This window comes from Melospiza georgiana, chromosome 15 (assembly GCF_028018845.1).
Source record: "Melospiza georgiana isolate bMelGeo1 chromosome 15, bMelGeo1.pri, whole genome shotgun sequence".
In the NCBI taxonomy this organism is placed as follows: domain Eukaryota; kingdom Metazoa; phylum Chordata; class Aves; order Passeriformes; family Passerellidae; genus Melospiza; species Melospiza georgiana.
Window position 1 is genome coordinate 17,307,025 of NC_080444.1, and position 26,950 is coordinate 17,333,974.

General features: G+C 52.4%; 1 protein-coding gene across 1 annotated transcript in view; it reads right to left on the reverse strand.

Moving 5' to 3' along the window:
- FGF18 (fibroblast growth factor 18) overlaps window positions 1–18,353 on the reverse strand; it is a 65,662-nt gene extending 47,309 nt beyond the window's left edge. The window contains exons 1-2 of the mRNA XM_058035081.1: window positions 18,200–18,353; window positions 17,890–17,926 (exon numbers count right to left, since the gene is read on the reverse strand). Of these exons, the coding sequence (XP_057891064.1) occupies window positions 17,890–17,926; window positions 18,200–18,231 (69 nt within the window). The 5' untranslated portion in view covers window positions 18,232–18,353. The remainder of the gene's footprint in view (window positions 1–17,889; window positions 17,927–18,199) is intronic.
- Between the last annotated feature and the right edge of the window lie 8,597 nt (window positions 18,354–26,950).

Consider the following 26,950-nt stretch of genomic DNA (forward strand, 5'->3'; position numbering starts at 1 on the left):
TGTTGTTCGTGTCATAAAGCGTTACAGCATGAGATGTCCAAGGCCCACAGCATACCCAAGTTAGCTGGGAGCTGGACTTGAGAATTTCCTGGTGTTTTGCTATTTATGCTACAGAGCACTCAATAGAGAGCTCTCTATGTCACTCAACCATATGTCATTCCCCCAGCTGAACCAGGAATACAAAATCCCTGTAGCTAAGGGCCATACCGATTGCAAAAGATAAACAAATCAGGCTATTCAAAGTCCTCTCAAACCCCATCTGATAAGCAGGAAATACTTATTACCTTTCAGCCATCAAATCAACCTAATATTAATGATTTTCTCCATGACCTTCTAAACACATGAAAGTTAACTCAATAAGGTCAACAAGAGGGAATCCAAGAAAGATCTCTCTCAAGCCCTCAAAGGCAAGTAAAAAACCACTTTGCTTCCATGACTTTGGCAGAATTCCTGTACAAAAATCACAGCAGGATTTGCTAGCTCCCCACGACAGCCACCCTCAGCACACACTGAAACACAATGCACTCCTTTTCTCTCCATTTCATTGCAAAGTCAGCCCACCACCAGGATGTTGTTACCATCGTGTCACAGAGCCTCCCACAGCTAGACAGGAGAGGATGAGCAGTGCTTGGTGTGGTCCCTTCTGTGGCTTTAGGAGCATTGGCTTTGGAAAAGCAGCTCCATGCTCAGATATGCAGAGAAGGTACTTCACAGCGAAGCTCTGTACATCCAATGGGAGAGAGGCCATGGTGCAACAGTGCCAGGATTCCACAAATGGAGCTAAACCTTTCCAAATAACAGAACTTAGAGCTTTGCTTTGGTGTTTGTTTCTTCCCAATACCCATGGAAAAATATTTTTGTCTTGAAAAATAAGTTTCCAAAAATTTAAGCTGCACTCTTAAACTGTGGGAGATGTCACCATGGATGGTGACTGTGCACCTTTTGGGATAGTTTGTGACAAAGATCATGGAGCACTGTGGAAGTGGCTGTTCAAAGTGATCAGATATGAGATTCCACAAAAAACTTTACCAATGGCATTTACATTGAAATGCTTTTTGGTATTTCTTTTTGGTGAGAAAGCTGGAAAAGGAGAAGGAAATGGGGTGATGCGGGGGTCAAGCCTGTCCATCCCTTTGGATTTCAGAAATGTTAAATAAGACCCAAGGAGAACACATTTCCAGGGCTTGTAAAGGGGACACGGCTCCGTGAGGTGACACATACTTGGATCCAAAAGCTGCTCTGCAAGCGAAGCCTCCTTTCCTCCAGAGAGCTGCCTTGTACACTCAGAAAGGCAGATTGAATCTCCTTGGGCAGTGCCAGACCTCTGTTCCCTCTGAAACACACAACCTCTGAGAAATTCAGCCACCACTCAGCCAGCCACACTTCCAGCAGCTCCAAGACGCCGCTGGCTGTCCAAGCCATGCACCACTGCAAAAGCAACGCATCTGTCGGCCTTGGAATGGCAGGCACAGTGTTACTGAGCCTGGTAGGAAACCAGGAGGGAGGCTGGAGGGAGTGCCAAACAACTGGAACCTGAGAGTTTGAGGAAATGAATGTTTTATGGCCCATCAATCAGTATTTGAGAAGAGAAAGATGATGCCACCTTCAAGAAAACTAAGTTTCTCCTTTTGATGGTGGAATGAGCCGTAGCCAGAACTGTGAAAATGCACCACGTGTGATACGCTGAGATTCTAAACTTGTTGCACCCTGGGAAATGGTTAATCCTGGGGAAGAGCAGGGTTTCAGCCTTGATGAATGGCTTTTAGGAGCCCAGCTGGGGCTCATTGCCTCTCATCTCCCCCTGCACCTGTCTGCCCTCGCTGGCTCAGAACAGGTCACTGCCAGCAGCTCCCAGGTCACCTCACTGACAGTGTCACCATGAGCAGCAGCAGCTCAGCTGCCTGCACTGGGCAGCCCTGGTGCCCCCCATGCCCCTGAGCTGTGCCCTGGGGCTGCAGCACCAAAGGGGCCAAACCAACCTCATGCACCTCAGCTGAGGGAGATCTGCCAGAGGCCACAGCTTGCCATGGGCTCTTGACAGTTCCAGTCTCCAGAAATACACTTTAGACCTTAACTCTTTTTCTTATTTTTCTCCAATTCTGATATATCTTGATGATAATGATGGTGATGATTATTAGTTAACAGCTGGTATTATTTTACCATGCTGTCCATCAGGCAAGGAGCAAGCAGGGCTTTTTCTTTCTTCCTTTCTTTCTTTGTCTTTTTTAATGCTTGTTATATCTCTGCTATATACTTCCTCTCCACACAGAAATATCCCTTCAAAGCTTGATATTATTGAGCAGCTTTCAACCATGCCCAGCAGAGCCATGTATTCTCTGCATTTGTCTGGCCTTTGTTTCTAGGAATGAAATACCAATGGCTGAACAGTGTGACTTCGTTTCACTCCTTCATTCCAATACTTGTTCTATTTCTATCCCACTGGGTCAAACTCACCTATTGTGAGACCTCACCGATTTCAATTACATCAGGGATTAATTTGTTCCATTGCGTTGAAGCTGTTAATACAATCCTGGCTGGCTCTAGATTAGAAAAGGCACGGTGAGACCTCCCTCACAGGCAGTGTGTTTAACAGCAGTCTTGATCTTCAGTTTTGTTCGGCAGTGGGGTGGGTTTTTTCTTCCCTTTGTGCCCCTTTGCCCCTCTTTTCACAATCTCCCCCTTCCTTTCTAAATTGCCCTTATCAGAACTGGGTGGTCCCTCTGCCTTCCCCTGCGCCTGGCCAAGTGCTGCCGCCCCGAGCCGCTGCCCAGGGCTTGCCAGGGAGGTCTGGGCTGACACCACACAGGTGTGACCACTCCAGCCTTGGCCCCTCATCTCTGCATGGGGCTCCAGAGGGGACGTGTCTGTGCTCATCCATGTCTCCTGCACTCTGCTCACCAGTGGCAACGTCCTCCACCCTTCACGTGGGCCACGCTGGGCCCCCCATCCCTGAGAGGCTCCGTGCTGCTGTCCTCACTGCTCACTCCAGGACACACAGGTTTGTTTCTCAGAAGTCATTTCATGTCCCTGTCCCTCCTCACAGCATTGGTGTTGCTGCAAATAAATCTGCAACAGGCTTTGCAGAACAGCCCCAACCAACCCCTGTGAAACCATGGACCGGGGAGCTCAGCATGCTACAACTGCCTCCCCTACCTTAACAAAAAACCAAATTTTCTTGATGGAGAAAGCACTCCTGCTGAAATAACCTGTCCTGGTAAGCAGGAATTAAGCCCTTGCCTAGCACAGGTGGCTCTGCACAGGTGAGCACAGGGCTGAGGGGCTGCCTGCCCCACCCGAGGGTGCTGCTGTCCCCAGGGCTGCAGGAGCCTGGCTGGCCACAGCAGTGGGGCTGCAGAGCTCCCAGTGGGGTGTTCCTGGCACAAAAGCTGCAGCACCCCACTAAAAATACTTACCAGCAATTTGTTCACCTCTTCAATTGGACCAGAGTCCAACTACTGAGAAAGCTGCCAGCTTCAAAGCACCCCTGACCTCTTCTCCCCTTTCCCCAGGGGAGATGCTCCTGCTGCAAACCCCTTTGGCCACAGCAGCAGGGCAGAGCAGAAACCCCAAGCCCACTACCCTGAAACTGGTCAGGCATTTCCTAAACCCTGGAAAAAGGCAGAGTTATTCACCACAAGGACTTAAAATGTCAGTTTGAAGCATGGGCCTGCCAGGTTCAAGGTGACATCTCTGCTCTTCTGCTTGATGCCGGCCCAGCTGAGACCGCCACAAAAACAGGAGCAAAGGCACAAGATACAGAAAACCTGAGGGTTACTCAGGAAACCTGAGGGTTACTCAGGAAAACCCTGCCATCAGAAGGAGATGGAAGATCATCCAAGACCAGCCTCCCCATAAGAGAATAAACATTTGCAGGGGCAGCACCTCAGCGGTGATGCCGTGCTCATCCTGGGAGCTCCTCTCATCTGGTCCCCTGACATCCTCCAAGGAACACAGATCCCTGCTCCCACTGCAGAAAAGCAACTCCCTCTAGGGTAAAACACAGCAACTACCGAGCAGTGCACACAGGGCAGAACTCACAAAATACCTTTTTGTATTGCATTTGCAAAGAAAACAGAGACCTGGCCACCAACTGTCCCCATAGCAGCTCCCAAGTCCTGACCTCAGGTGAGAGATGGCTTCTCTAAAAGCTGATTCAGCAGAGACACCAGGGGACCTGACTGAATTATCCCAGCATCACCTTCCTCTGTCAAGTGTCCTCTCTGGAAATCTTTTACTAAGCTCCAGTCAGTTCCACTGCTGCTCGTTCTGACAAGGTAACACCCAGTGACCCTCTGTGGGAATGGTGCCAAGGGGAAGGGACCTCCTCAGGAGTCCCTGCCATTCACACCAGCCCCGGAGCTGCTAACAAAGGGATCCAGCAGCAGCCTGGCATCCTAATTTCCCGCTGTGACAGAGTCCCCTTCCTGAGGAACCACAGGATGGGTCATAGAATGACCTGGGTTGGAAGGGACCTTAAAGATCACCTGGTTCCAATGCTGCCATGGCAGGGACACCTTCCACCATACCAGGCTGCTCCCAGCCCCAGTGTCCAGCCTGGCCTTGGGCACTGCCAGGGATGCAGGGGCAGCCCCAGCTGCTCTGGGCACCCTGTGCCAGGGCCTGCCCACCCTCACAGGGAAGCACTTTTCCCAATATCCCATCCATCCCTGCCCTCTGGCAGTGGGAAGCCATTCCCTGTGTCCTGGCACTGTATCACCTTGTAAATTGTCTCTCCATCTTTTCTGCCAGCTCCCTCACTGCCTCACCACTGCCTGCTCCTGCCTGAGCACTGATCAATTCTGCTTGCACAGAACCCTCAATGCCAGCCCCTGTCTGTTGTCCCAGGCCATGCCTGGAGCATTTTTGCTCCAAGTTATGAACTCTGCTCCAGGCTGTCCATGCAGTGCCCACAAAACCCGTCAGCATTAACAGGGAGAAATAAAAAATACACTGGCTGGGTTGGTCTGTAAAGGCTCTTCCTCCAGCACAGCCAGGACCACCCCATCCCTGCCAGCAGTCACGGAACTTCTCCCTCCCCAAAAGCCCTTTGAAATACATTCTCAAGCCCTGTTATCTCTCCTGTTTATACCACACTCCCTCTATCACTGAGAAATCTCCAAATAATTTATAAGCCCACAAGCTCCTGCACTAACAGGGCCATAAATCACATTTATAAAACCCATCACCTGCTGTTCCAGGGCTGTGGCTCCCCAGCTCTCCACAGCCACACGTTCTGAGGACAAGGCAGCTCTGCTCTGCACCAGCCACAGGTTTGTTCCCAAGCATCCAAGAGGATCCCAGCCCGTGTCCTGCCTCACTGTGCTCTCCCCATCTGACCCCAACACAAGCACACAAAAGAGGGTTTTCTTTGCACAAAATCAAACCGAGGGAGGAGGATGTTTCTGGCTCCTTTCCTCAAGGAAAAAGGTTGCCCATCTAATAATCCCTAAATGAGCAGTGGGTTTTTGGGCTTTCATGTTTGCCTTCGAGCCTCCCCTTGCCATGCCAGGTCGCTGGTTTGCTTTTTCACGGAATTGCAAAACCCCTGAATAACAAGATTTGTGCATGGAAGTGCTGACACAACCCTTAACTACAGCATCCTGAACATGATACCAGAATAAGGACGCTCCCTGTGTGGCCCAGCCTATGGATAAATAAAGCATTTCAGCAGCCAGCACCGACAGATCATAAACCTCCACAAGCATAAATACCAACAACAACCCAAAAAGATTAGAGGGCTTAGGGGCGAGGCATGCTGGGATGATTTAGAGTTGGGGTGGAAGGGTCATTATTGCTGAATAGGTGGGGGTGAGTGGGCCACAGAAATCAATAAACCATTCTGCTCGCAGGGAAGGAGGGGGCCACGCTAATTGTGCAAACACATTTCCATGGCAGGCTGGAGCCCTCGGGATGCAGGAACCCCTCCATGGGCTGAGGGACAGGGACTGAGCCCTGCCATGTCCCAGCAGGGCCACTCAGGGCACAGCTCACTGAGCCCCTGGCTGGGCACACCCAAAATGAATGTGCAGATGCAGGCAACATTCAGCTCCACTAATTCCACTTTCAAGGGAGTTCATGTACAGCTGGCACAGGTATCTCACTTGCTTTCAGCATCACCATCGAGTCAGAGCTTTCCCAGTGTCCAGTTCTAGCACTGAACAATCACCCAGTGGGTCCTGCCAGCACCAGTTACCCTCAAGCGCCAAAGACAACTCTGGGGCCCATTTAATCCTGATCAAACAATTCCATTTGGAAGTTTCCACACTGGCATCAGAGATGGAGGTGGCCGCAGATTGAGCCACAACAGCTCTGTGGATCCTCCAGTGAGGACAGGCCCAGCTTTGCAGATGGGTTTCCAGGCGCAGAGTTCAAAGGCAGTGAGCAATTCCCAGTTCCTCCTTGGGTCCTCCCCAGTCCCAATTTTTCTACTTTTTTCCCCCCACCTTCTTTCTAGGAAACACAGTAATGACAGAGACACTCACTTTGGAGAGTGAAGCTTATTTATAAACAGGATAAATCCACACCATACAAATACACAGCTGTTTGTACCCAAGGGTAACCAAAGGCCGTTCTGGGGATCACCAAGGATGGAGCCAGCAGCATGTGGCAATGCCTGTCATTCCCAGGAAGAACCCTGAGCTCACAAGCACACACAGGGGCAAATGGTGGCAGTTTTCTACCTGCTGGTGGGAACTGGGTGCTGGTGGTAAAGCACAAGGGCCTGCTCTGCTCCCCCTGCATAAACCAGTCTCCTCCTCTCTGCCCTTCCAAAGGCATTTAAAGAAAACACTGTCTACATCAGTTAATAAAATAGCCTGAAGTTTGCCCAGCTCACATCAAGCTTACAGCTTGCAGTTAATGGATTTCAACTTGACTTGGGATTTTAAGAGTTTTTAAAACAAGAAATTTCATCTCCCCTCCAGAAATAAATTCTTCAATATCTTCACTGCAAAAATATTCCCAGGAATGGACAAGTCTACTACTTATGTACTAAAGACAGCCTGGAAAAAAAATCAGATTACTACTGAGCCTTATCAAAAATATGGCATAAACCATGTGTTGACTTTAATCCAAACCAAATTGTCAATCTGCCTTCAGGATCCCATATAACAAACATGAGCCTAGAGCCAGAAAAGAAAAGCAGAGTTTGTTTTCTAATAGAAGATTTGTTCTGATCTCTATTAGCCACACTTCTGCCTGGAAATATTTACACTGCAAACACCAGGCAAATAGGATTTCTTATCTTTCAGCTTTGTTGAGTTAGGGAAAAGTCTCATTTGGTTTTAATTAATTTAGATTGCAAGTTTCCCATTTTCAGGGAACAATTCTCAACAGTTTTGGAAAATAAATCTGTTTTTAAAATATTTTAAATAAGGGAAAAAATAAAGTGGTGTTAAAATCACTGAAGTTTGGGTGCTGCATCCCTGCCCACCTCGGGGGTACCACGGAGAGCCCCACACGTTTTGATCCGTCCATCACCAGTCACCAGCAGTGGGAAAATGCTGCTGGGGGGAAATTCAGGCCAGACAAGGGCAGACAGAGCCATGAGACCCTGGGCCTGAAGCTGGGGATCCCCAGGAGCCTTTCCTTGAGCACTGGGGGGTGTAAGGCCCTGTGCCTCGTCCAGACACCCCCCGGTCCCTGCCTGCTCTGGGGACACCCTCCGGTGCCACCCCCAGGGTGTGCCACCACCCAGCACAGGGCAGCTCTGCCAGCTCAGCCTTGCTGACCTCGCATCAGACTTTGCACAATCTCCTTGGGAAGTGAAACCCCACAACTGACCCTGATGGGCTCGGTGTCTGGGCTCACACGGTGATGGTGCACACTGGGGAAATCAGGCTCCCAGAAATGAAAGCTGAGCAAATCAATTCCATTTTCTTGTTTGCTACATTTAAATAGCAATTTAACTCCTGTTACGTACTCCTTCAACATAAACAGCACAAAGCAAGTGTCTGCCTTGCTGGCAGACTGCTCCCATTTATTACAGGACAAGGGGCAATGGGTTTAAAGTAAAAGAAGAGATGTATAGGTAAGATGTTAGGAAGGCGGTCACACACTGGCACAGATTACCCAGAGAATCACAGAATATTCTGAATTGGAAGAAACTCATTAGGATCATCCAGTCCAACCTCTGGCCCTGCACAGACACCCCAACAGTCCCACCCTGTGCTGTCCAACACCCCTGGAGCTCTGGAGCCTCGGGGGGTTCATCCCTGGCAGTGCCCAGGGCCAGGCTGACACTGGGGCTGGGGCAGTGGGAGGTGTCCCTGCCATGGCAGGGGTGGCACTGGGTGGGCTTTGAGGTCCCTCCCAGCTCAAACCAGTCTGGTTCTCTGATGAGCAGGGCACGCTCTCCATGCTGGCCAGAGCTGCCCTCACTCCTCCCTTCCAGCCTGAGATGTTCCAGCTTTGAGAATCCCAATGGAAACGCACAAAGAGTCCCTGCCATGCCCACAGCCTCGGTGAGGCTGGCACAGCCCAGCTCCCAGCACGGAGCTCCAGGTGGAATTGCAGGGGAAGCTTGAAGCACTGCCTGCTCCCTGGGACAAAGCTGCCAGTACCTGCAGCAGCAGTGCTGTCCCTGTCCTGCAGCAGCAGCAGTGCTGTCCCAGTAGCAGCAGCAGTGCTGTCCCTGTCCTGCAGCAGCAGCAGTGCTGTCCCTGTCCCTGCAGCAGCAGCAGTGCTGTCCCTGCAGCAGCAGCAGTGCTGTCCCTGTCCCTGCAGCAGCAGCAGTGCTGTCCCTGCAGCAGCAGCAGTCCTGCAGCAGCAGCAGTGCTGTCCCTGTCCCTGCAGCAGCAGCAGTCCTGCAGCAGCAGCAGTGCTGTCCCTGTCCCTGCAGCAGCAGCAGTCCTGCAGCAGCAGCAGTGCTGTCCCTGTCCTGCAGCAGCAGCAGTGCTGTCCCAGCAGCAGCAGCAGTCCTGCAGCAGCAGCAGTGCTGTCCCTGTCCTGCAGCAGCAGCAGTGCTGTCCCTGTCCCTGCAGCAGCAGTGCTGTCCCTGCAGCAGCAGCAGTCCTGCAGCAGCAGCAGTGCTGTCCCTGCAGCAGCAGCAGTCCTGCAGCAGCAGCAGTGCTGTCCCTGCAGCAGCAGCAGTGCTGTCCCTGCAGCAGCAGCAGTCCTGCAGCAGCAGCAGTGCTGTCCCATCGATTGGTGGCCCTGCTCTGATCTCAGCTGGCCGGACGCTCCCAATCACCACAAGGTCGTGGCCACGGGGTCAGAAACCTGCACCTACATACATCACAATTTATTGTACAGCTAATCAATACTGCCCTGCCCGTGCAGTCCTACAGTGCAGCCTCACACCAGGCACTGAGGCTGCTCGTGCAGGGTCGTAACCCTCCAGCCGGGGAGAGTAAGGGGGCCAAAAGCAGCTTCGTGTTAGAGCTGGACAGCACGGCTGGAAACAGAGCACAGACTCCACTCCCTGCTCGCTCCTACAACGCAGTCCAATTCCACCTGTGGTTTGAATTCAGCCTGGGAAGGCAAATCCAGTTATCTGACCGGGATTGTACCCCATACTCCAGTGGGAGAAGCGATGGAGCCGCGCTGTGAGATCACCCCGGGTGTGACAGCAGGGAAGTGACCCCTGTCCTGGTGGTCACATCACTGCCAGCTTTCAGACCACCCCTCTCCTCAAAAACCATGGATAAAAGCCATCAGAGAAGCAGCAAAATGCCCTTCTATCAAAAATGTCCTTCATCCACTTTCTAATTTATCTTCCCAGGCCTTCCCATGCCAGCAGCCCTGCCTGCAGACACCCAGCACACACACTGGTCACAGTCATTGACCAGGCTCACCGCTGCTCCCTGCCTTTTTCTGTTAATTCTGGATTTCTGTGCAAGAGCAGCTCGGGGTATTCCAAAAGATACAAAAGCTTTTTAACAAGCTGTCCTTAAAAATTATGCCAAAGATAGGATTCTAGCAGGAAAAAAGGGATTTGAAATACAGGAGAAAAAGGAGAAAAAGGAACCGGGAGGACTAAGGACAGCTTGGGAATATCTTGTAGGAAAAGCAATCAGTTATTAATTGCTGCATCCTAACATTTCTATCCACACAATATGCACTTCTCTGGGACCTTCACCAAGATTTAGCACCCATCCATTTGGATTTTAAAAGACGAGCAGAGGAATCACAGGGCACACTCGGCCCCTCTACACCCTGCTTTCCCTCAGTGCCAGCTCCTCCTTGTTTCCAGATCCAGCCCCTTAGCCTGGCACCATGGGGGTCTGGGTCTGCCTGGGCCAGGTGCCAGCATCCCCAGCCTGCCCCGCTGCCACCCCCACATGGGTGAGCCCCAGGGCTGGGCTCTGCCCCATCTCCTGTCCATCACCAACAACAGTGAGCAGGATGTGCTGGGCCATTCCCCACTGCCCACTTCTTGTCACAGAATCATTTAGGTTGGAAAAATCCTCTAAGATCACCAATCTACCTGTTAACCCAGCACTGCCAGGCCCATGGCTAAACCAAGTGCTTGAGTGCCACACCCACACATCCTCTGAACACTTCCAGGATGGTGGCTCCACTCTTCCAGTGCTTGACAACACTTTTGTTGAAGAAATTTTTTCCTAATATCCCATCTAAAGCTTCCGTGGCACAACTTGAGGCCTTTTACCCCAATGCCATAGCCTCAAATCTTCCCATCTTCTCCTGCAGCCTCCAAAGCAATGTTGACCTCCAGCAGCAGCAGCAAACTCAGCAGCACCAGCCCAGCTCCAGCCCCGCAGCCAGAGCAGCAGCCCAGGCAAGGAGCCATGTGCAGGACATCACCAGAGCTGTTCTGCACCCTGAGCTCCAGAGGTTAAACGTGCTCTGGCTCTCCTGGCTGCAGCAGAACCAAGGCAGTAACTCCATGAACAGGCACAGGGAGCAGGGTGTGAGAGCCTGGCCCAGGGGAGGATGAGCTGTCCCTGCCGTGTGGTTCAGCCTGAGCTGCAGCTGTTTGTGCGGGCAGAGCCGGCCGGGGCTGGGGCAGCGCTGCCCGGAACAGCCCCACATGGAAGCACCAGGGCTGAGGCAGCAATGCCCTGAACCAGCCCCACATGCCCAGAACCAGCCCCACATGGAAGCACCAGGGCTGAGGCAGCAATGCCCTGAACCAGCCCCACATGCCCAGAACCAGCCCCACATGCCCAGAACCAGCCCCACATGGAAGCACCAGGGCCAAGCAGAGCCCGGCCCTGGAGGGGAAGATTGGCAGCCGGCTCCCACCCGCCGCAGCCCCTGGGGCTGTGAGGAGGTAGCACAAAGGGAAACACACAGACCATGACAGGCTAAGCCTCCTCCTTCCTCTCTGTTCCCCTTTCTTTCTCTTCATGCTATGGCGAGGCTGCTGAATGGCAACAGCAAAATACTTTTGCAGAGCCAGACGGTCTTTTATATTTTGGGGTTTTTTTTCTTACTTTCCTTCCAGCTGCTTTGCAGGATGCCTAATCCTCCATGGACATCTGGAGAGGCATCAGGACACAGAGGCGACATGCTAGGTAGGCAGCACATTGCACAGCTCTGCATAATTTCTGCTTGTACCTGCTGTTATGGCACAGCAGGTGACCAAAACACAAAAACCCAGGGAAGGAAAGAAAAACAATCATGTCTGGACCTTCCAGGCCACAAGTACCCAGGTGGAAGCCTCCTGGTTTCAGCATCAGAGCACAGGAAGGCCGTGCCCTGCAGCAGAGCGTCTCACAGGCAGGAGGGCACTGGGTGCCTCCCTGGGCCCAGGGCTCCCAGCTCCCCCAGCACAGCCCACCCCAGGCAGGGACCCTGGCACGAGGTATCCCCATCCCTGTCCAGGCACCAACAGCAGCCATTCCTCTTTTGCCTTTTTAAATCATGTTCCATGAACACATTTTTTCACCTGCACTTATCGTAATAAAGTATCTAAATCTGTGGAAAAACAAAGCAAAAGAAGCTCAGCAAGGGAGAAGAGGAAAGAGCAAAACAGAGTCCTAAGGAAAGGAAGAGAGACATAAAAATACTCTCAAGGATCTGGGGAGCAGCTTATATATCCACAATAATGATTTTCAGTCCCAGATAAGTCTCTCTCTTGAGCTCAGTGTCACACAGCAGAGAGGCCTGGCTGACCAGCTCGGTGCTATCAGCTTACAGCAAAATCAAGTATTCAGTGTGGCTGCCCAAGCCCCCAGTGCTGCTCATCCTCCCTGAGCCTCCTGCAACCCTCAGCAGTCACTCACAGCACCAGCTGCATCCCACATGCCAGCCACAGCAACAGGGCGCGGGCAGTGCCACCCTTTGCCCATTCTGCTCTTTTCTCTCCCACCTTGGTGTGCTACAGCCAAGCTACTCTATAAGAAAAACTAATTCTGAGTTTGAGCAGGAATTCCTCCCATGAATCCCACTCCACTCCAAACCCAGCAGCTCTCAGAGTCCCACGCTGCACTGAACCTCACACCGCTCCAAACCCTGCACTGCTCCAAACCCCACGCCCCTCGCCCCCATCCAGCCTTGTACTTGTCAGGTGCAACAAGGAAAGCAAAAGCAAAATACAACACAACCATCACACTGCATCCAATTAAAAGCTGAACTTCACAGTGTCCTTCTAGGCACTCTCCTCAACAACGCCCATGGCCATCTCTGTTCCTCTGAAGCACCTCACACATCTCTGGAGCTTTGGCAGAGCAAACTGCATTCGTGCAGGGGTGCAGAGCAGAGTCCCCAAGGAGCTCTGCTCTGCTGCCCATTGCCACAGCAAAGCCAAGCCCCCAAATGCTGAAGCAGCTCACGTTTGCGTCAGCCTCGCTGGGGTGAGAATCTGGAAACAGCTTTGCAAATCTTCCTGCTAAATGTCTTTGAGGGGTCTTTGTGGCAGAGAACCTATAGGGCTGGGGACCTTCAGTGAGAGGCAAAGGCGTGGTGTGCCCAGGGCAGGCAGCTGGTGGGGCACAGGCTGCACATCCCCATCTGTGAGGAGCCAGACCCACAGCCACGCTCACCTGAGCCAGGCTGAGCCCACGGGGAAGCCCAGCACACATCAGCCCAAGCACCAGCCCACTGCCAGCCACTCAGCTTCCCCGCTCCAATGTGTCTCCTCTTCCTCCACAAGCCCAAGCTCTCCAAAGTTCAGGAGGCAGAAGCAGGATATACGGGGCAGCTTCAGGACACAACACTTTGTATTCTGGTGCAATGAGTCAGCAGCAGGGAATAAAAATCCCTTGTGGAAAGCCACATGGTTATTTCCTGGAGAGCAAGGGCATCTGCAACTGGAACAAATGCTCTCATGTACAACAGGACCCTGCCTCTGCAGGCCAGCAGAGCCATCCCATCACCATCAGCAAGTGCATCCACCACTGGGAGTCCAGCACAGCACAGAGCCAAAGCCAGGGCCCATCCCATCAGCTCCAGCCCATGATGGGGCCAAGCACTTCCACATGGCTGAGCTCCTCTGCTCATTGACTCAGGCTTTGCTTACACAGTTTCTCTGGTCTTCTCACTGCCTAGTAATCAAGGCAGGTGCAATCCGAAAATCAACAGAGAGCTGCCCAGCCTTGCACAGACCACATTTGCCATAATCTGTCCTTTTCAGGATGACTTCTCCACCCTCATGGAGCAGGAGGCAGGTACTGGCACAGGGATGCTGTGCCGAGGACGTGGTGTTGCCAATCCAGGCTGAGCAGAGAGGGCAGGCACGGGATCACCCAGCCTGGGGGGCTCTGGGCCCCAAGGACTCTTGGCATGCAGGGCCTGACCACAAGGAAGGAGCAGCCCACGGAGGCACCACCTGCCCCATCCCACAGTGCTTCAGGAGCAATGTGGGGATGCCCAGAGCTCCATCCCTGGCAGCACATGCAGCCTTGGCACCACCTCAGGACAGGCACTGTGCCACCCAGAGAGGACAAGGGCAGGTAGGTGCCCATCTGCAGGGATGGGAGACATGAGAATAACCTTGTTGTTGATGTGCAGTGCAGCTCCCTGCCTTTGGTGCTGTCACCAGCAGGGCAAGGACAGGGCAGGCAGGGAGCTGTGGCTCTGGCACTGCTGCACACCTGCAGAAAGAGTGGCCAGCCAAGGCAAGCTGGCCGGGCTGTGACCAGGAACTGCTTTGGCTTCAGTCCCCAGAGCTACCTGGTGGCACTCACCACCCATCCTGCCTGTCCCAGGGAGGACAGCCCTGGATCAGCAGGCAGGGAAGGGGAGGGAGCTGCTCACGCCTCTGACATGTGCTGCGTGTGGCTGGGCCAGACCGCAGGATCTGGCTCGCTGAACGTGTGGAAGCAACACTTCTCCGTGTCTCACTTTACAATGTCCCAAACAATAACTGTCTGTCGCTGCACAGGAGCTTAGGAGAAACACAAGTTGCTATTGGCATGGCACACAGCAGCCTTCCTCTTACACAACACCAGCAGATGTGAAAATAGCCTAGTGCTGCCTTGTGCATTCCTCTGACCTCCTGTTTGCTTCTGGATCAGATTCCAAAGCTGGATCTTAACCTACAAGAGCCATAAAAGCAAAGGATTTGGCCCTATCAGGGACCTCTTCATAATCTAAGACAGATGCACTCTGTGTAGGAGAACACAGCGAGGTTGATGAGGCAGGGAAGGGGCTGGGGCAGGACCACCCTCTGCTCTGCAGCACAGCCAGGGCAGCCCACGCTGGCACTGCCCCGTGCTCTGCCTGCCCATGCACCTGGCGTGGCACTTGAGGGACAGAAGAGCTGGAAGCTCTTGCAAACGAGGACAGCACTGAGAACCTCGGATCCTACTGCTCAACTTACACTGAAGCTGCCTCCAGCCCCACCTGCCCTGGCAAAGGGGCCCTCTGAGATCTCACGTTCCCACATTTGTTATCCTCGGGGTCACTGGTGCTGCTAGAGCCAGCACAGCATGGGGCAATCCCCTCCAACCCTGCAAGGTGCTTCTGGGCTTTCTCACCTGCTTGTAGAGCAGAGATTGACTCCAAAGCCAAAGCGAAACCCAAAACCACTCTGGGCATAAAGATCAAAAAATAACATGGAAGAGAAATTGCTCCTGGAAGTGTGAAAAGGTAGGAGAATAAATGAAAAATGCTAAAGATGTGATAGAGGGAGAGTTCAGTAACCATCAGCGAAAGAGCATTCCTAAGAACAACCTGCATAAATAAATTATTGTCTCCAGGGTCTGCAGGGGTATCCAGTGTCCCTGCTTTGGAACTGTAGCAACTCCAAGCATCAGAGTGACTTCCTAAGAGGCAAGAGAAGAAAACAAGGCAGGGGCATTGCTGTCGCAGGGGAAGGTGCATGACCTCTCCTCCAGGCAGCCCTGTGAGTCCAGGGCTGCTCCCAGGGCTGTGCTGCACCCACGCTCCAGCAGTGCTCCCCTCTGTCCCACCACGTGTCCATCCCTGCGCTCCTTGGTGCAAATGTCACACGATGGCAAAGCCCTGGAGGAGCCCGACTCATCCAGGGCTCTAAATCCTGCTCCTGGAAACTGCCGACCCTCCGACCTCCCTGCGGCCAGGGCTGGGCAACACTTCCCAGGGCTGCCATAACCTGCCCACAGGAGATCCTACACCTGCCCCATCAGGAGATCCTACACCTCCCCATCAGGAGATCCCACACCTGCCCCATCAGGAGATCCTACACCTCCCCATCAGGAGATCCTACACCTGCCCCATCACCCCTGGCGGCTGCAGGGCGGCCTTGGGGTCTCTGAGAAAGCTTCTGGCCAGAGCTGAGCCCCCAGCACAGAGCTGCAGCAGCTCACACGTCAATGCAGCACAGCCCTGTACACTGGGATCCACAGAACACACAGAGCACACCCAAACCATGGTGTTTTGTCTCAGAATCCCTCCAGCCCCACACACACTGGGGTGATTGCTACCTCTGCACACAGAGCCGCAGGTACCAGGCAGCAGCATAGCACAGTAATTCTAAGACCAGCACACAGGACGAGCCACAGATCATGGCTTGAACGCAGGGCAAGAGGCAGCCTTAGAATATAATCCCCTTCAGGAACTCTTAAATCTCCCCAATACAACACAGAGCCCTTTAAGCAAAACTAAACAACTTCCTTTAGACTAAATAAATATTAAACCTAAGTGATGCATTAATTTACTCCAGTTCACCAAAGGCTAACTCCTACCCAAACTGATCATTATTAAAGAAATCCTATAATCCCTTGGTCCCATTCAGGCTCAAAACATGTAATCCCATGAATAAATCCAGAAAGAAAGTGTAACAAAATGGGCAATAAAAACTTACAGCATTCACATCTTTTCATCTACCATTAATACTGTAAACACTCACTCGAAGGCCCTCGAGTATGACTAATCTGATGTTTTGGCTCCCCGCACCAATCGCCGGAGGAGCTCGGTGTGCGTGTGTCACCAGCGAGCTCCGGCTCCGCCGCCCCTCCAGCCTGGCCAGGACCCCTCCGCAGAGCCCATCCCACCCCACAGCCCCCAAACGCTGCAAAATCAGCACAAAAGGTAGCAAGTATGGTTCTAATAGCACCAGAGCACAGAGCTTTCTTTTTTTTTCCTTTTTTTTTTTTTTTTATTATTTTATTGCTTTGGAAGCCTGCAAGCTCCAACTGTATAAATGCCAATAACTTTGTTTTAAGGCTGCTGAAGTAAGAGATCAGATTTTAGCAAGTGCTTTCCAGGCAGCCGGCCAAACTTTTTCTGATTCACTAAAAGCACCGAAGGGAGGGGGAGAGGAAGGGGGCTGGAGGGCTGATTAACTTCAGTTACCGCACAAGCGCAAAAAAACCTCTCCCCGCTGCAAAGGGCTCCGGCGCTGCGAGCCCTGTGATTCTTCGGGCTGAAAAATCCCGCAGAGAGAGACAGAGCAAACACCTTCCAGCGGCAGGGGCATTCCAGCTGCGGATCCTCGCCCGCCGGGGAGGCTGCTCCACCAGCGGAGGCTCTGCTGGTGTCGGGCTCGAGCTGCACTTTTTGGAGGGGATGAGGAAAAAAATGCGATCGGGCATTTTTTGGATGGGTGGGAGAGCCGGGGATGGGACCGGTTCGGGTTTTAGCTCGGCCAGAGGGATGGAGCCCCCTCCAAGGCTGCGCTCATCCAGGACCATGCCCTGCTGCCGCTGGGGATCCGGAGAGGCTGAGCAGGTGCAATCCCGGCCAAGGCACAGCTCAGGGCCGAGGGTGTCACAAGTGTCCCCCAGCTCCGGCGGGAAGGGGCCAGAGCCACCCAAGTGGCACCTGCTCTGCTAAAAGCCCCGGGGCAGCGGGGCAGCTGCCATCCATCCCCAGCCGGGGCACCTGGGCCGCGGAGCCGCGCTCGGGGTGTTCCCGCAACGCCTCATTCCTGCCGAGACAGGATCAAAGGCTGGAGCTGACTTGGACGGCGTTCTACTGAATAATGGGGAGGGAGCGCGCAGCCTCCTTCTCTTGGCTAGGAAAACTTGTGTTTTTCAAAGCATCGGGTATTGGGAGTGAGTTACCGAAGAGGGGGAGAAAAAAAAAAAAAAAAAAAAAAGAAAAAGAAAAGAAAAAGAAAATTTAAAAAAAGAGAGGGGCGGAAAAAAAAAAAAAAAAGAAATGGGAAAAAAGGGCGAGCAGGAGAGCGCCTGCTCTTCCAAGGCAAGTGCATCAATCAACATTGTGCAAGGAGAGTCCAGCACTCCCTCTCACATCATTAGCCAGGCTAATGCACTCCAGAGGATGCTGCTACGGCAGGCTACCGGCGCACCGGCTGCACCCCTGCCCGCAGCGGCGGCAGAGCACAGCGGGGCACGGCACGGGAGCCGAGCACGGGGCAAGCCCCGGTCCAGGGCAAGTGACACTCCAGCATCTGGTGCGGGGCTCGGTTTCATACAGCTATAAAAACTAGAGGGAAACAAGTGAAAGCCCCAGCCAAACCTGCCTGGCACTCGAGGTCAGCACGCCGCCTTTGTTTCTATTTTACAACCAAAAGCGAGAGAGGACAGAAAGGACACGTACCTGTACCTGAAAGCACAGCAGCAGGAAATGTAAACATCTGGAGAGGAGAAAAAAAAAAACAACAAAAGATCAAATGATGCGGTAGAATGATTAAAGTTGATTTTTGTTTTGTTTGGTTTTTTCTTTGTTTTTGTTTGCAATTTTTAAAGGGTTCAGAGCGATGCTCTGCTTATAAAAAGGCTCAGGTCCCCATTACCACCTGGCTGCAAGGAAAATGCAACCGGAGCCTCCAGAATGAAAGTTTAAAAAAAATTAAAATATTTTTAAACATTTAAAAAAAAAAAAAAAAGAAATATGCCATAATCCTTACAGGCAAGTGCAGGCTGAGAGCAGTGAATACATCGCTGGGCGCGGAGGGGGCTGGCCGGCGGCTGGTCGCTAGCGGAGCGCAGTCCCCCGCCGCCGCGCTGACATGGGAGCGATCCGGCCGGCGAGCTCCGATCCCCGCCGCGCTGCTCCGCGCCGCTCCGCGCCGCCGGGAAGTTGTGGTACCGCCCGCTCTGCCTCCGCCGAGTGACTCGTCAGGCATCAGCTCTCCTCTCCCCCTGTCTCTCCTCCTCCTCCTCTCCCTCTCTCCGCCTTTGGGGGGATGAAGGTGCTTATTGTCAGTAACTTCCGATCATCAGCAAGTGCCCCCCCGCGTCCCCCCGGGCCGGGCCAGCCCCGCCGGGCGGATGGAGCCTCTCGGCCGCCGCCGCGCCCCGCTCCGGGCTCCGCCGGGCGCCCCGCGCTGCGCGCTCCGGGCGGGCGGCATAGCGATGCGCGGGGCGCGGAGCGGGAGGCGGGACCCGCCCGGGCGGAGCGGGGCTGGCACCGCCTGCGCGGAGGGGGCACCGCCCGGCCGCGGGCAGCGCCGGCCGGGGAAGCGTTTTCCACAGGGAAAGCGAGGGAGGGGGTCGGGCTGCCCCGAGCCCTGCCCGGCCCGACAGAGCGGGCGGCGCCGCCGCTCGCCCGGGACGCGAGGGGCTCGGAACGCCCGGCCCGGCGGCCGCTGCCCCGCTCACCGGCACGGGGGCCGCGGCTCACCGGGGGCCGCTGCGCCCTCACCTCCGGCGGGGCAGGAGCGCGCCCCGCGCCCTCGAGCCCCGGGCGGGCCCGGCAGCCCCGGAGCGGCGCTCGCGGGCCGGGACAGCCGCTCCGCGGGCCCGGCTCCGCTCCCCGGCGGGACGCGGACGGCGGGGTCAGCGCGGCGCTGCCGCCCCGCTCCGCACGGCTCGCCTGCCCTCCAGCGGCCGCGCCGCCGCCCCGCACCGCCCGCGGCCCCGGGAAAAGCCCAGAGGCTTCCTCCGCCTCAGCTTCGGGGAGGGTTTTTTGTTTGTTTGGGGGTTTGCTTTTTTAGGGAAAAAAAAAAAAATCACACGCTGATAGCGTGCGGTAACTCTTTCCTCTTGTCTGGAAGCTCGTTCATAGCAGACAAGATGCCAGGAGCCGTTAACCTCCACACATAGCCGAACTCTCCAAAGAGCACCCAGCGTCAGTTAACACCTTATTAAGTGAGAACATAACCCTAGCTCAGAACTCCGAGCTTTCCAAATTCCCCACTCAAATAACAGCGTGCATCAGCACAGCGTGTCGGGCCCAGCTGCTCCCACCCCTGCAGGGACTGAGGTGCTCGCTCCCCCGGCACTCTCAGCCACGAATAAGCAACATCTTTAATCCCTGGAGTTCATCGCTGGGGAGCCTTCAGGTATCAAGTCACGGGGTTTTTCGGCCCATAGTTTCAGGCTCAAGAGGCACAGAAAACATTAAGTTTTAAAACAGTGATCAAAGCAAGTCCTTATAAAATTTCCAGCACTAACACATGTCTGTGATGTATCTAACAGACTTCACACTTCTGGTCTTATGGATCTGCAAGTTAAAAAAAAAACCAAAAACCCAAACTGCTGTCAATTGCTGATGTCACCAACATCAGAGGCCCCATGCATCCCTGTCCTGGCAGTGCCATGGCACCTTGCCACAGCTAAAAGCTGTTTTCACACATGGCCAAGAATATCAGAGCCACCATCTTGAGCCCTACAAGTTGAGCTCACCGAGATGCCTACACTGAAACAATTCAGAATTTGGGGACTCACAAGATCATAGTATTTAACTTAGATGTGAAAATATTCCATGTATCCCTAATCATCACCAGTACCTCATTTCTTGGAAGCAGTTTGGGTGGCAGAAGCCCAGCCTGTGCCATCTTATGCTAGTAGGTGCTGCTCAGCCCCCAGGAAAGGTACAGGGTCATGGCCACCACAGCCCCTCACCTTGCTAACTCCAGTATGTGCTGCCCAACACACACAGGAGTTCTGCAAAGCCAGGGGCAGTGACTCCTCCAAAAGCCTCACAGTTACCTGTCAGCATGAGCTTTGACTGCTCCTCAGGCTTTTCCATCACTTGCCTCCAATAAAAAGCTCCACAGACGGCCACTGATGGCTCTGCCCAATACCCAAGGTGGCCCAGGGCTGCTGCACCTGGCTGGAAGAACAGCTCAAAAAGGAATTTGTAAAGCTGCTGCTAACATTTATCATTTTAATTGCCCCAACAGCACGTAAAATTACAGCAGCTACAACAGAGCTGTGAGCTACGCATGGAAAAACTCATCCCAGGTGATGCTGGCCCAGAGCATGCTGAGGAGCCATGTGCTGGTAGCACAGCTGTCCCCACAGCCATGATCCCAAGGACTTGGATTCACACAGGCCAGAAGGACCTGGACATGTCAAACAGCAAAAACTGCCAGGGCAACACAAGGGGTTGTTTTAAAGAGGGCATATGAGGGTTTTCTTCTTTCAATTACTGTATTTGTAATCACAAAAATTCTTTTTTAAAATAGATCCATCCTTTGTGCTCAGTAGTCTGACAAAACCCCTAAATTTTCAATATCCAAATAGTTACCTGGAGAATAATACCAATATTGGGTGAATTTCAGACTACCAGTCTTGAACAACACAGAGGGGGCACAGAATAGAGAAAAGGCAGCTCATACATGTCTCTGAAAAAATAGAAATATCATTTAGCGGCATGCTGTTATGAATATATACGAGCATGTGTGTGTGTGTGTGTGTATATGTGTATATATATATATATATATATAATATTAAAAGCTCCACACCCAAACCTGTTGCTCCACTGCTGAAGGCTCCTGTGTGATCAGATTCCCAGCACAAATCTAGCCAGAGAAGCTGCTGCCCACTGGAAAACCTTTAAGGGTGTTTATTTTTCTTACAGCACGCTCAGGGTGTGAAGGCTGGCACAGCAGCCTGACGTTCTCAGCACTTTATAAACCAAGAGAGGGCCAGCTAGGAGCGTGCACTGCAGGATACCCTGGGAGCTCCTGGGGTTACTGCCTTCCCCTCACCCTTGCAAATGCCTGAGTTGAGGCTGTGTCCTGCAGTCCCTCGGTGGCTTATTGGATTAGTGGGCGCCCTTCAGCAGCTCAAATCAAAGTCTGAGCAGCCTGACCTTTCCCTTGAAGGGCACTGAAGGTGCCCCCAGTGAAATGAGCTTCCCTCGCCCTGCTCCACTGGTCCATATCCCACGAGGAGCAGGCATTTCACAGAGCATGGAGCCCATTCAATGGGGCCAAGGACTTAAGAGCATGCTTGAATGGGAAGCCTTCCTACCCCAGATACCCCTTTGGAATGTGAAAGAGAAGCCAGCAGGAATGGCCAGGATCTGGCCCTGCTGCATCTGGCACACCAAGATTTAAATTAAACTCAAAAACCTGGGCTGATGTTGTGCAAATACCAAGTTCAGCTCTACATCCCAGCCCTGCTGCCAGTGAGCAAATCCGTGTGTGGTTTGCTCCTGTTATCTGCATCTCCAGCCTTGTGTTGTTCTATAAGCCAACTTTTCCTTACAGAGAATCCAGCTGAAGAGGTTTTCTGAATCTGAAAGCCTTGGTGAAAGGAAAGACAACTTGCAGACTGACTGGGGTGCATGTTCTGCCTATATCCAGTTTACACACAGAAAGACAACTTCATCCCAAGGTAAGGAGTGCTTCTGCCACACAGTGTGGACACTCAGGGAAGGAGGGGATGCTGTGCAGTTACTGCCATTTGACAGAAGAGCCACCTCAAAATGACCCTGAGCTGTCCAGGAGGACAGGACTTCAGCCTCACCACATTCAGGCACAGTCTTGCAGAAGGAACATGGTGAAGAACAGTCAGGACATGGATTCAGCCATCACAGCTTGGACTTCTTGGGAACAGAGACAACTGCAGCATCCCTTCCAGCTCTCAGCCACAGGGATGTCTCGTGGCCCCTTGCAGAGGGAGAACCCAGCATGCTACAGCCCTTGTTCTGATGTGTATCATTACTTTCTAAGAGAAAAGAAACCCTAGAGAGGCAGGCATTATCCAGCAGGCAGGGTTTCAGAGCTTATAGTTTTACACCCCTTGGATTTTCAATGGGATTTGGGGACTTAAACCTCAGATTCCTCTAAAAGCTCCAGCGTACTCATAAACAAATCCCAGTGTTTTATCAGCAGAGCAATGAGGGCAATCCCTGACAATGATGGACATCTCAAGCTAAGGGCAGACCAGTGGGTTGCTTCAACACCCTGCTCTGCTGGGTATCCAGCCCCTCTCCAGTGCCCAGGGCCCCTCAGCCAGAGCCTGCCCCACCCTGTGTCCCCCAGCCTGTGCCTGGCACAGGGGGCACACAGACACGGGCCTGCCTTGGCCCCAGTGCCCAGGAGCATGGCAGCTCCCTCTGAAAGCATCAGACAGCTGCTTCTGAAGGGAGGCAAGAACAGGCCAACCTCTGCAGACAACCCTACACAAACCAGTGGGAAATTCCACTTTTCAGCCTTTGCACTGCACTAAATCTGAGGGCTTGGCTCCTTGGATTTATATTCCTCTATGGTTTCACTTTTCCCTAAAAAAAAAAAAAAAAATTAAAATAATCACAAGCTGTTAAGCTTCAAAACTTAACATTTCCTTAACTTAGAGCTTTTCAGCTCAACAGCTCTTAAACATAAACCTCTTTGACTGGAGTCTTCTGAATCAGGCTGTCTCCAGCAAGCCCCCAGCTCAAGCCCTGTCTGTGGGATGACCCATCCCTCCCCACAGCACCACCCTGGGCCCCTGCCCTCTGCCTCAGGGCAGGACAGCGTGCATGAGCAGCCCCGGCCCCACAGCTGGCAGGGACACTGCAGGGACAGCTCAGGGCTGATGCAGGCACTGCCTGCTGGCATCACAGACCTCTCAATGCCCTGTGCCACTGGCCCCAGTGGTGACACGAGTGAATGAGTGACCCTGGAGGAACTCAGGGTGGGCTGTGGGACAGCTCAGGTTCTGCAAACATCGCTGGAAAACCTGTGTTACTACTGACCTTTCTGAAGAGGAACTGCAGCCACACTTTGCATCAGAGCATGGATTTAGAAAATGTCATATGGGTGGATTTACACAAAAAAATATTGGAAAATGCCATTTTTCTGCAATGTCACAGATCAGTAAAGAGACATCTCTGGAAGCCCCATTCTCCTGGGGCATGCACAAACATCTCCTGCAAGCAGAGGAGGTACAACAGCAGGGCTCTTATCAGCATTCTCCACCATGGCCTCAATGAGGGCACCAGCCACAGCTGGGCTCTCAGGGACACTGCCAAGCAACCCAGACAGGGCACAGATTCATGCAGGAGCACCATGTTTGCCACGGTTCCCAAGCTTTTCCCAGAGATCAGGGAAAGGCCATGCTGCTTCCACAGACTGGAGGAGGAACTGAAAACCATCAGAAGACTGAAAAGTCTGAAGAGCAGTGAAGGACTAAGCAAGAAGGTTCTGGCAAGATGTAGAACAAGGAAGGAGTTGGAAAAGACTATATAGAACCATGAAGCCAGAGGGAACAAGTAGAAGCATCTCTCCTAATTCAAGACCCTAAAAATGAAGCCAAGATCCCCCAATCTCCCTGTCCTGTGCTCTCTGGAGATCACAAGGACTGGCTGAGGGCCCTGCACTGCCCTGAGCTACAATTATTGAATTAAAATCTATTTTCCATGTAGAAAATTGGAAGGAAAGGCTTGAAAGTAATGGGAAAAAATATTTAGGAAATGGGGAAGAATGGCCTGAACACCAGAGGTGGCCTTATTATTAAATTGGAAGCTTTACTTATTAGCTGTAGCTGTGCACTGTTGTTGGTGTCCTCACACACATTTACACCCAGGGAACAGCTTTCCACCACTCGAAGCAGTGCCCAGATAACATTCACTGCCTCAAAATAGCACGATAAGGGCTGCTAGGAGCCTTTCATCAAGGACATTCCTGGGAAAATAGCACAATTACAAGCTTTGGGACAAATGTAAGGAGCAGTGGGAAAAGTTTCATGAACAGGCACAGATAAAGGTGGCTGCAGTGGTGAAATGCCAAATACCTCAACAGCTACAATACATCTTTAACTCTCCCTGCCATTATCACTCATTAAGAAAAACCATAACCAATGTAAAACCTAAGGCTTAATTTGAAAACAGGCAAGAAAAACTGTTTTCTCTAAAATTGTAGAAAGAGAAACAGTAAGTCAACAGAATTGGATGGGGCTCAGCAGGTTTCAGGCCCCCAGAAATTGGTTGAGTAAGACTCCAGGACCCTTCTAAGTAAGTTGCCTTCAATTGCCCTCAAAGGCTGTTTCTAGTACCAGTGTAATCACTTGAGGTGAATCAGGCACATCAGCTCTGAGAGCCCAGCTCTGCTCCTTCTCTTTGCCATTTGCAGTAAAGCAGGGTGGTGGTGGCCATGCCCTTGTCCTGGACAAGGCTCCAGGCAGCAGCACAGGGGATTGGCATGGCCAGCTCAGTGAGGGTGGGCACTGTCAGAGGTGCCCTGCTGATCATCCCTCACAGGGCCTTCACTTTTCCCTTCTCACTTTTGACGCTTGGCCACCTTTTCCCCCCTTGTTTTACTCATTGCCCTTTCTTGCTTGTTTTCTCCCAGGATCCTTTTCCCATAGAGGCTCTTATGGCTTGGTCAGGGAGAGGTGACAGAAGTGGTGGAAGAAAGAAGTTTTTGAAGAAAGGAGAAGAGCAAAAGTCATCTTCATACAACTGGATGCAGGCCATACATGTGGTTCCCAGCACACATCTTAATTAACATTTGATATATTTGATTGATTTACTTGGTCCCAATTAGGCACTGCTTAAAATTCATGTATGTAAGACGATCCAAAGGCCAGTCACTGAAGAGCTGATCCACAACACAGAATTGTTCCCAACAGTGTCCATGCAGGTAATCCAGTGAGCAGCCAGGAGGGTGTTCCCTGTGCTACCTGCAAACTGAGGACAAGGCAGGCCCTTGAGGCACACCTGCAAATCCAGCATCACTTTTCCTGCACCTCATCACACACACTCAGCTCTCTGTGTTCACATTGGGAACCAGGCTCAGACAAGGCAATCCTTAATAAATACCAGATCACAAAACCTCCAAACCTCACTCAGCACAATCAATTGCATTTGCTATTGCTTGCCAGAAACTACTGCCCGCTAGCCAAGGGCAGGAATAAAGGCACTGTGCTCCATCCAACACTGAGCTCCAAACCACCCCATTCTTTTGTAGCTTTATCTGACATTTCTAAGTAGGATCCAGTCTTTAACACCCTTTTGGGAAAACAGTGAGGAGAATAAGGATCTAGGTGCTGGTTGCACAGAGAAGGAAGGAAAAGTTGAGAGTTTGGCTGCTAGTCAGTAATGCACATGCAAAAGAGACAGGACATGGCTTGGGGTACCTGGGTAGGAGCATGAACTCAGCCCCTGAGGGACCGTCTGGGTGGCAAGGAGCCCAGAACCGCCACCCATCCTGCCCTGTTTGCCATTGCCTCAGCCCACACACACTCCCACTGCTGCCAGCCATGCCTCAATTGCTTCTCTCCAAAGGCTGCAACCATTGCTGAGCACAAAGAGCCTTGCACTCATCACAGCCCCTGGACTCTGAAAAGCCATTCTGGCAGGTCTGCTGGATCACAGGAGCAACGAGAACCCCAGGAGAGACCCAAGGCTGCCACAAACATTTCGCTTGAACACCCTTAGGAATTAGGCACAGACTGGGAGCTCCTAACAGGATGGTGCCCTTCTGTTATCACCCCTTCTGGAGAGAGATGCCAAGAGAGATCTGAATGGAGCAGCTCTATCTGCAGCACACACCCCCACTCAGCTGGGTGGCCTCCCCTTTGTCCCACACAGGGGGGCACCAGCCACCTGTTCACTGTAGGGAATGAAACACTTGCAGAAGGAAATGAAATATGAAAAAAGCTGGAACAGACAGGATCTGCAACAGGAATGGCAATTCATGTACAAAGGAAAGGTGAAGGCACCACTACCTGGAGAGGCATTTCATCATCCTGTGAAGTTGTTTTCCCAACACAGCGTTAGGAAATAGCAATGCATCTGGCTGCAGAGCTCCATGCTCTCAAATAAGCCATCCTCAAGGACCAGGATCACACAGAGGCTCAGAACCCCCAACACAGCTATCAAAACACTACAGCTTTGTTGCCATCATTACCATGGCAAGAACATGTTTCAACTCTGCAGAAAGTCAAAAGCAGTACTTGAAAAACCCACATCTGTTATTTGTCTTTTCTCTTCAATAGGTATTTTCATATCTGAGCTTATTTTAAAATCAAACTTTGAGGCTCTGTTCAAAGTGAAAGAACTGGCAGCTGCACATGAACATCCAGGAGGATACAGCTGCATCCAGAGTCACCATAGCCAGTCCCAAAAGGAGCCAGGGTTGGGAGATGTGAGCAGCACAACAGCAGAGGTAGGGAAAAGGCCCCACAGCCAGAAGTGGGGCAGTGACCACCCCTCACTACTCCATGAACTGGCAGAGAACAGTGTGGGACCTAACCAGGGCCAAGTGAAATTATTGTTCTGCCACCAGGGTGCCTCAAAGATGCCTCATGAGGTTCAACAGCAGCTGACAAGGACTTCAGCTACATTATACCTCAGCACCAGCACAGCAGTGATTTCCTTCAGAGCTGCCCATACAGGCTCTGCCTTTCCCCCACAACGCTTCTGCAGAGCAAGGCTGCACCCCAGACCTGCTTTGGTCAGTCACCTACAGACAGACAACACCCGGGCTTCTCTTAAAACT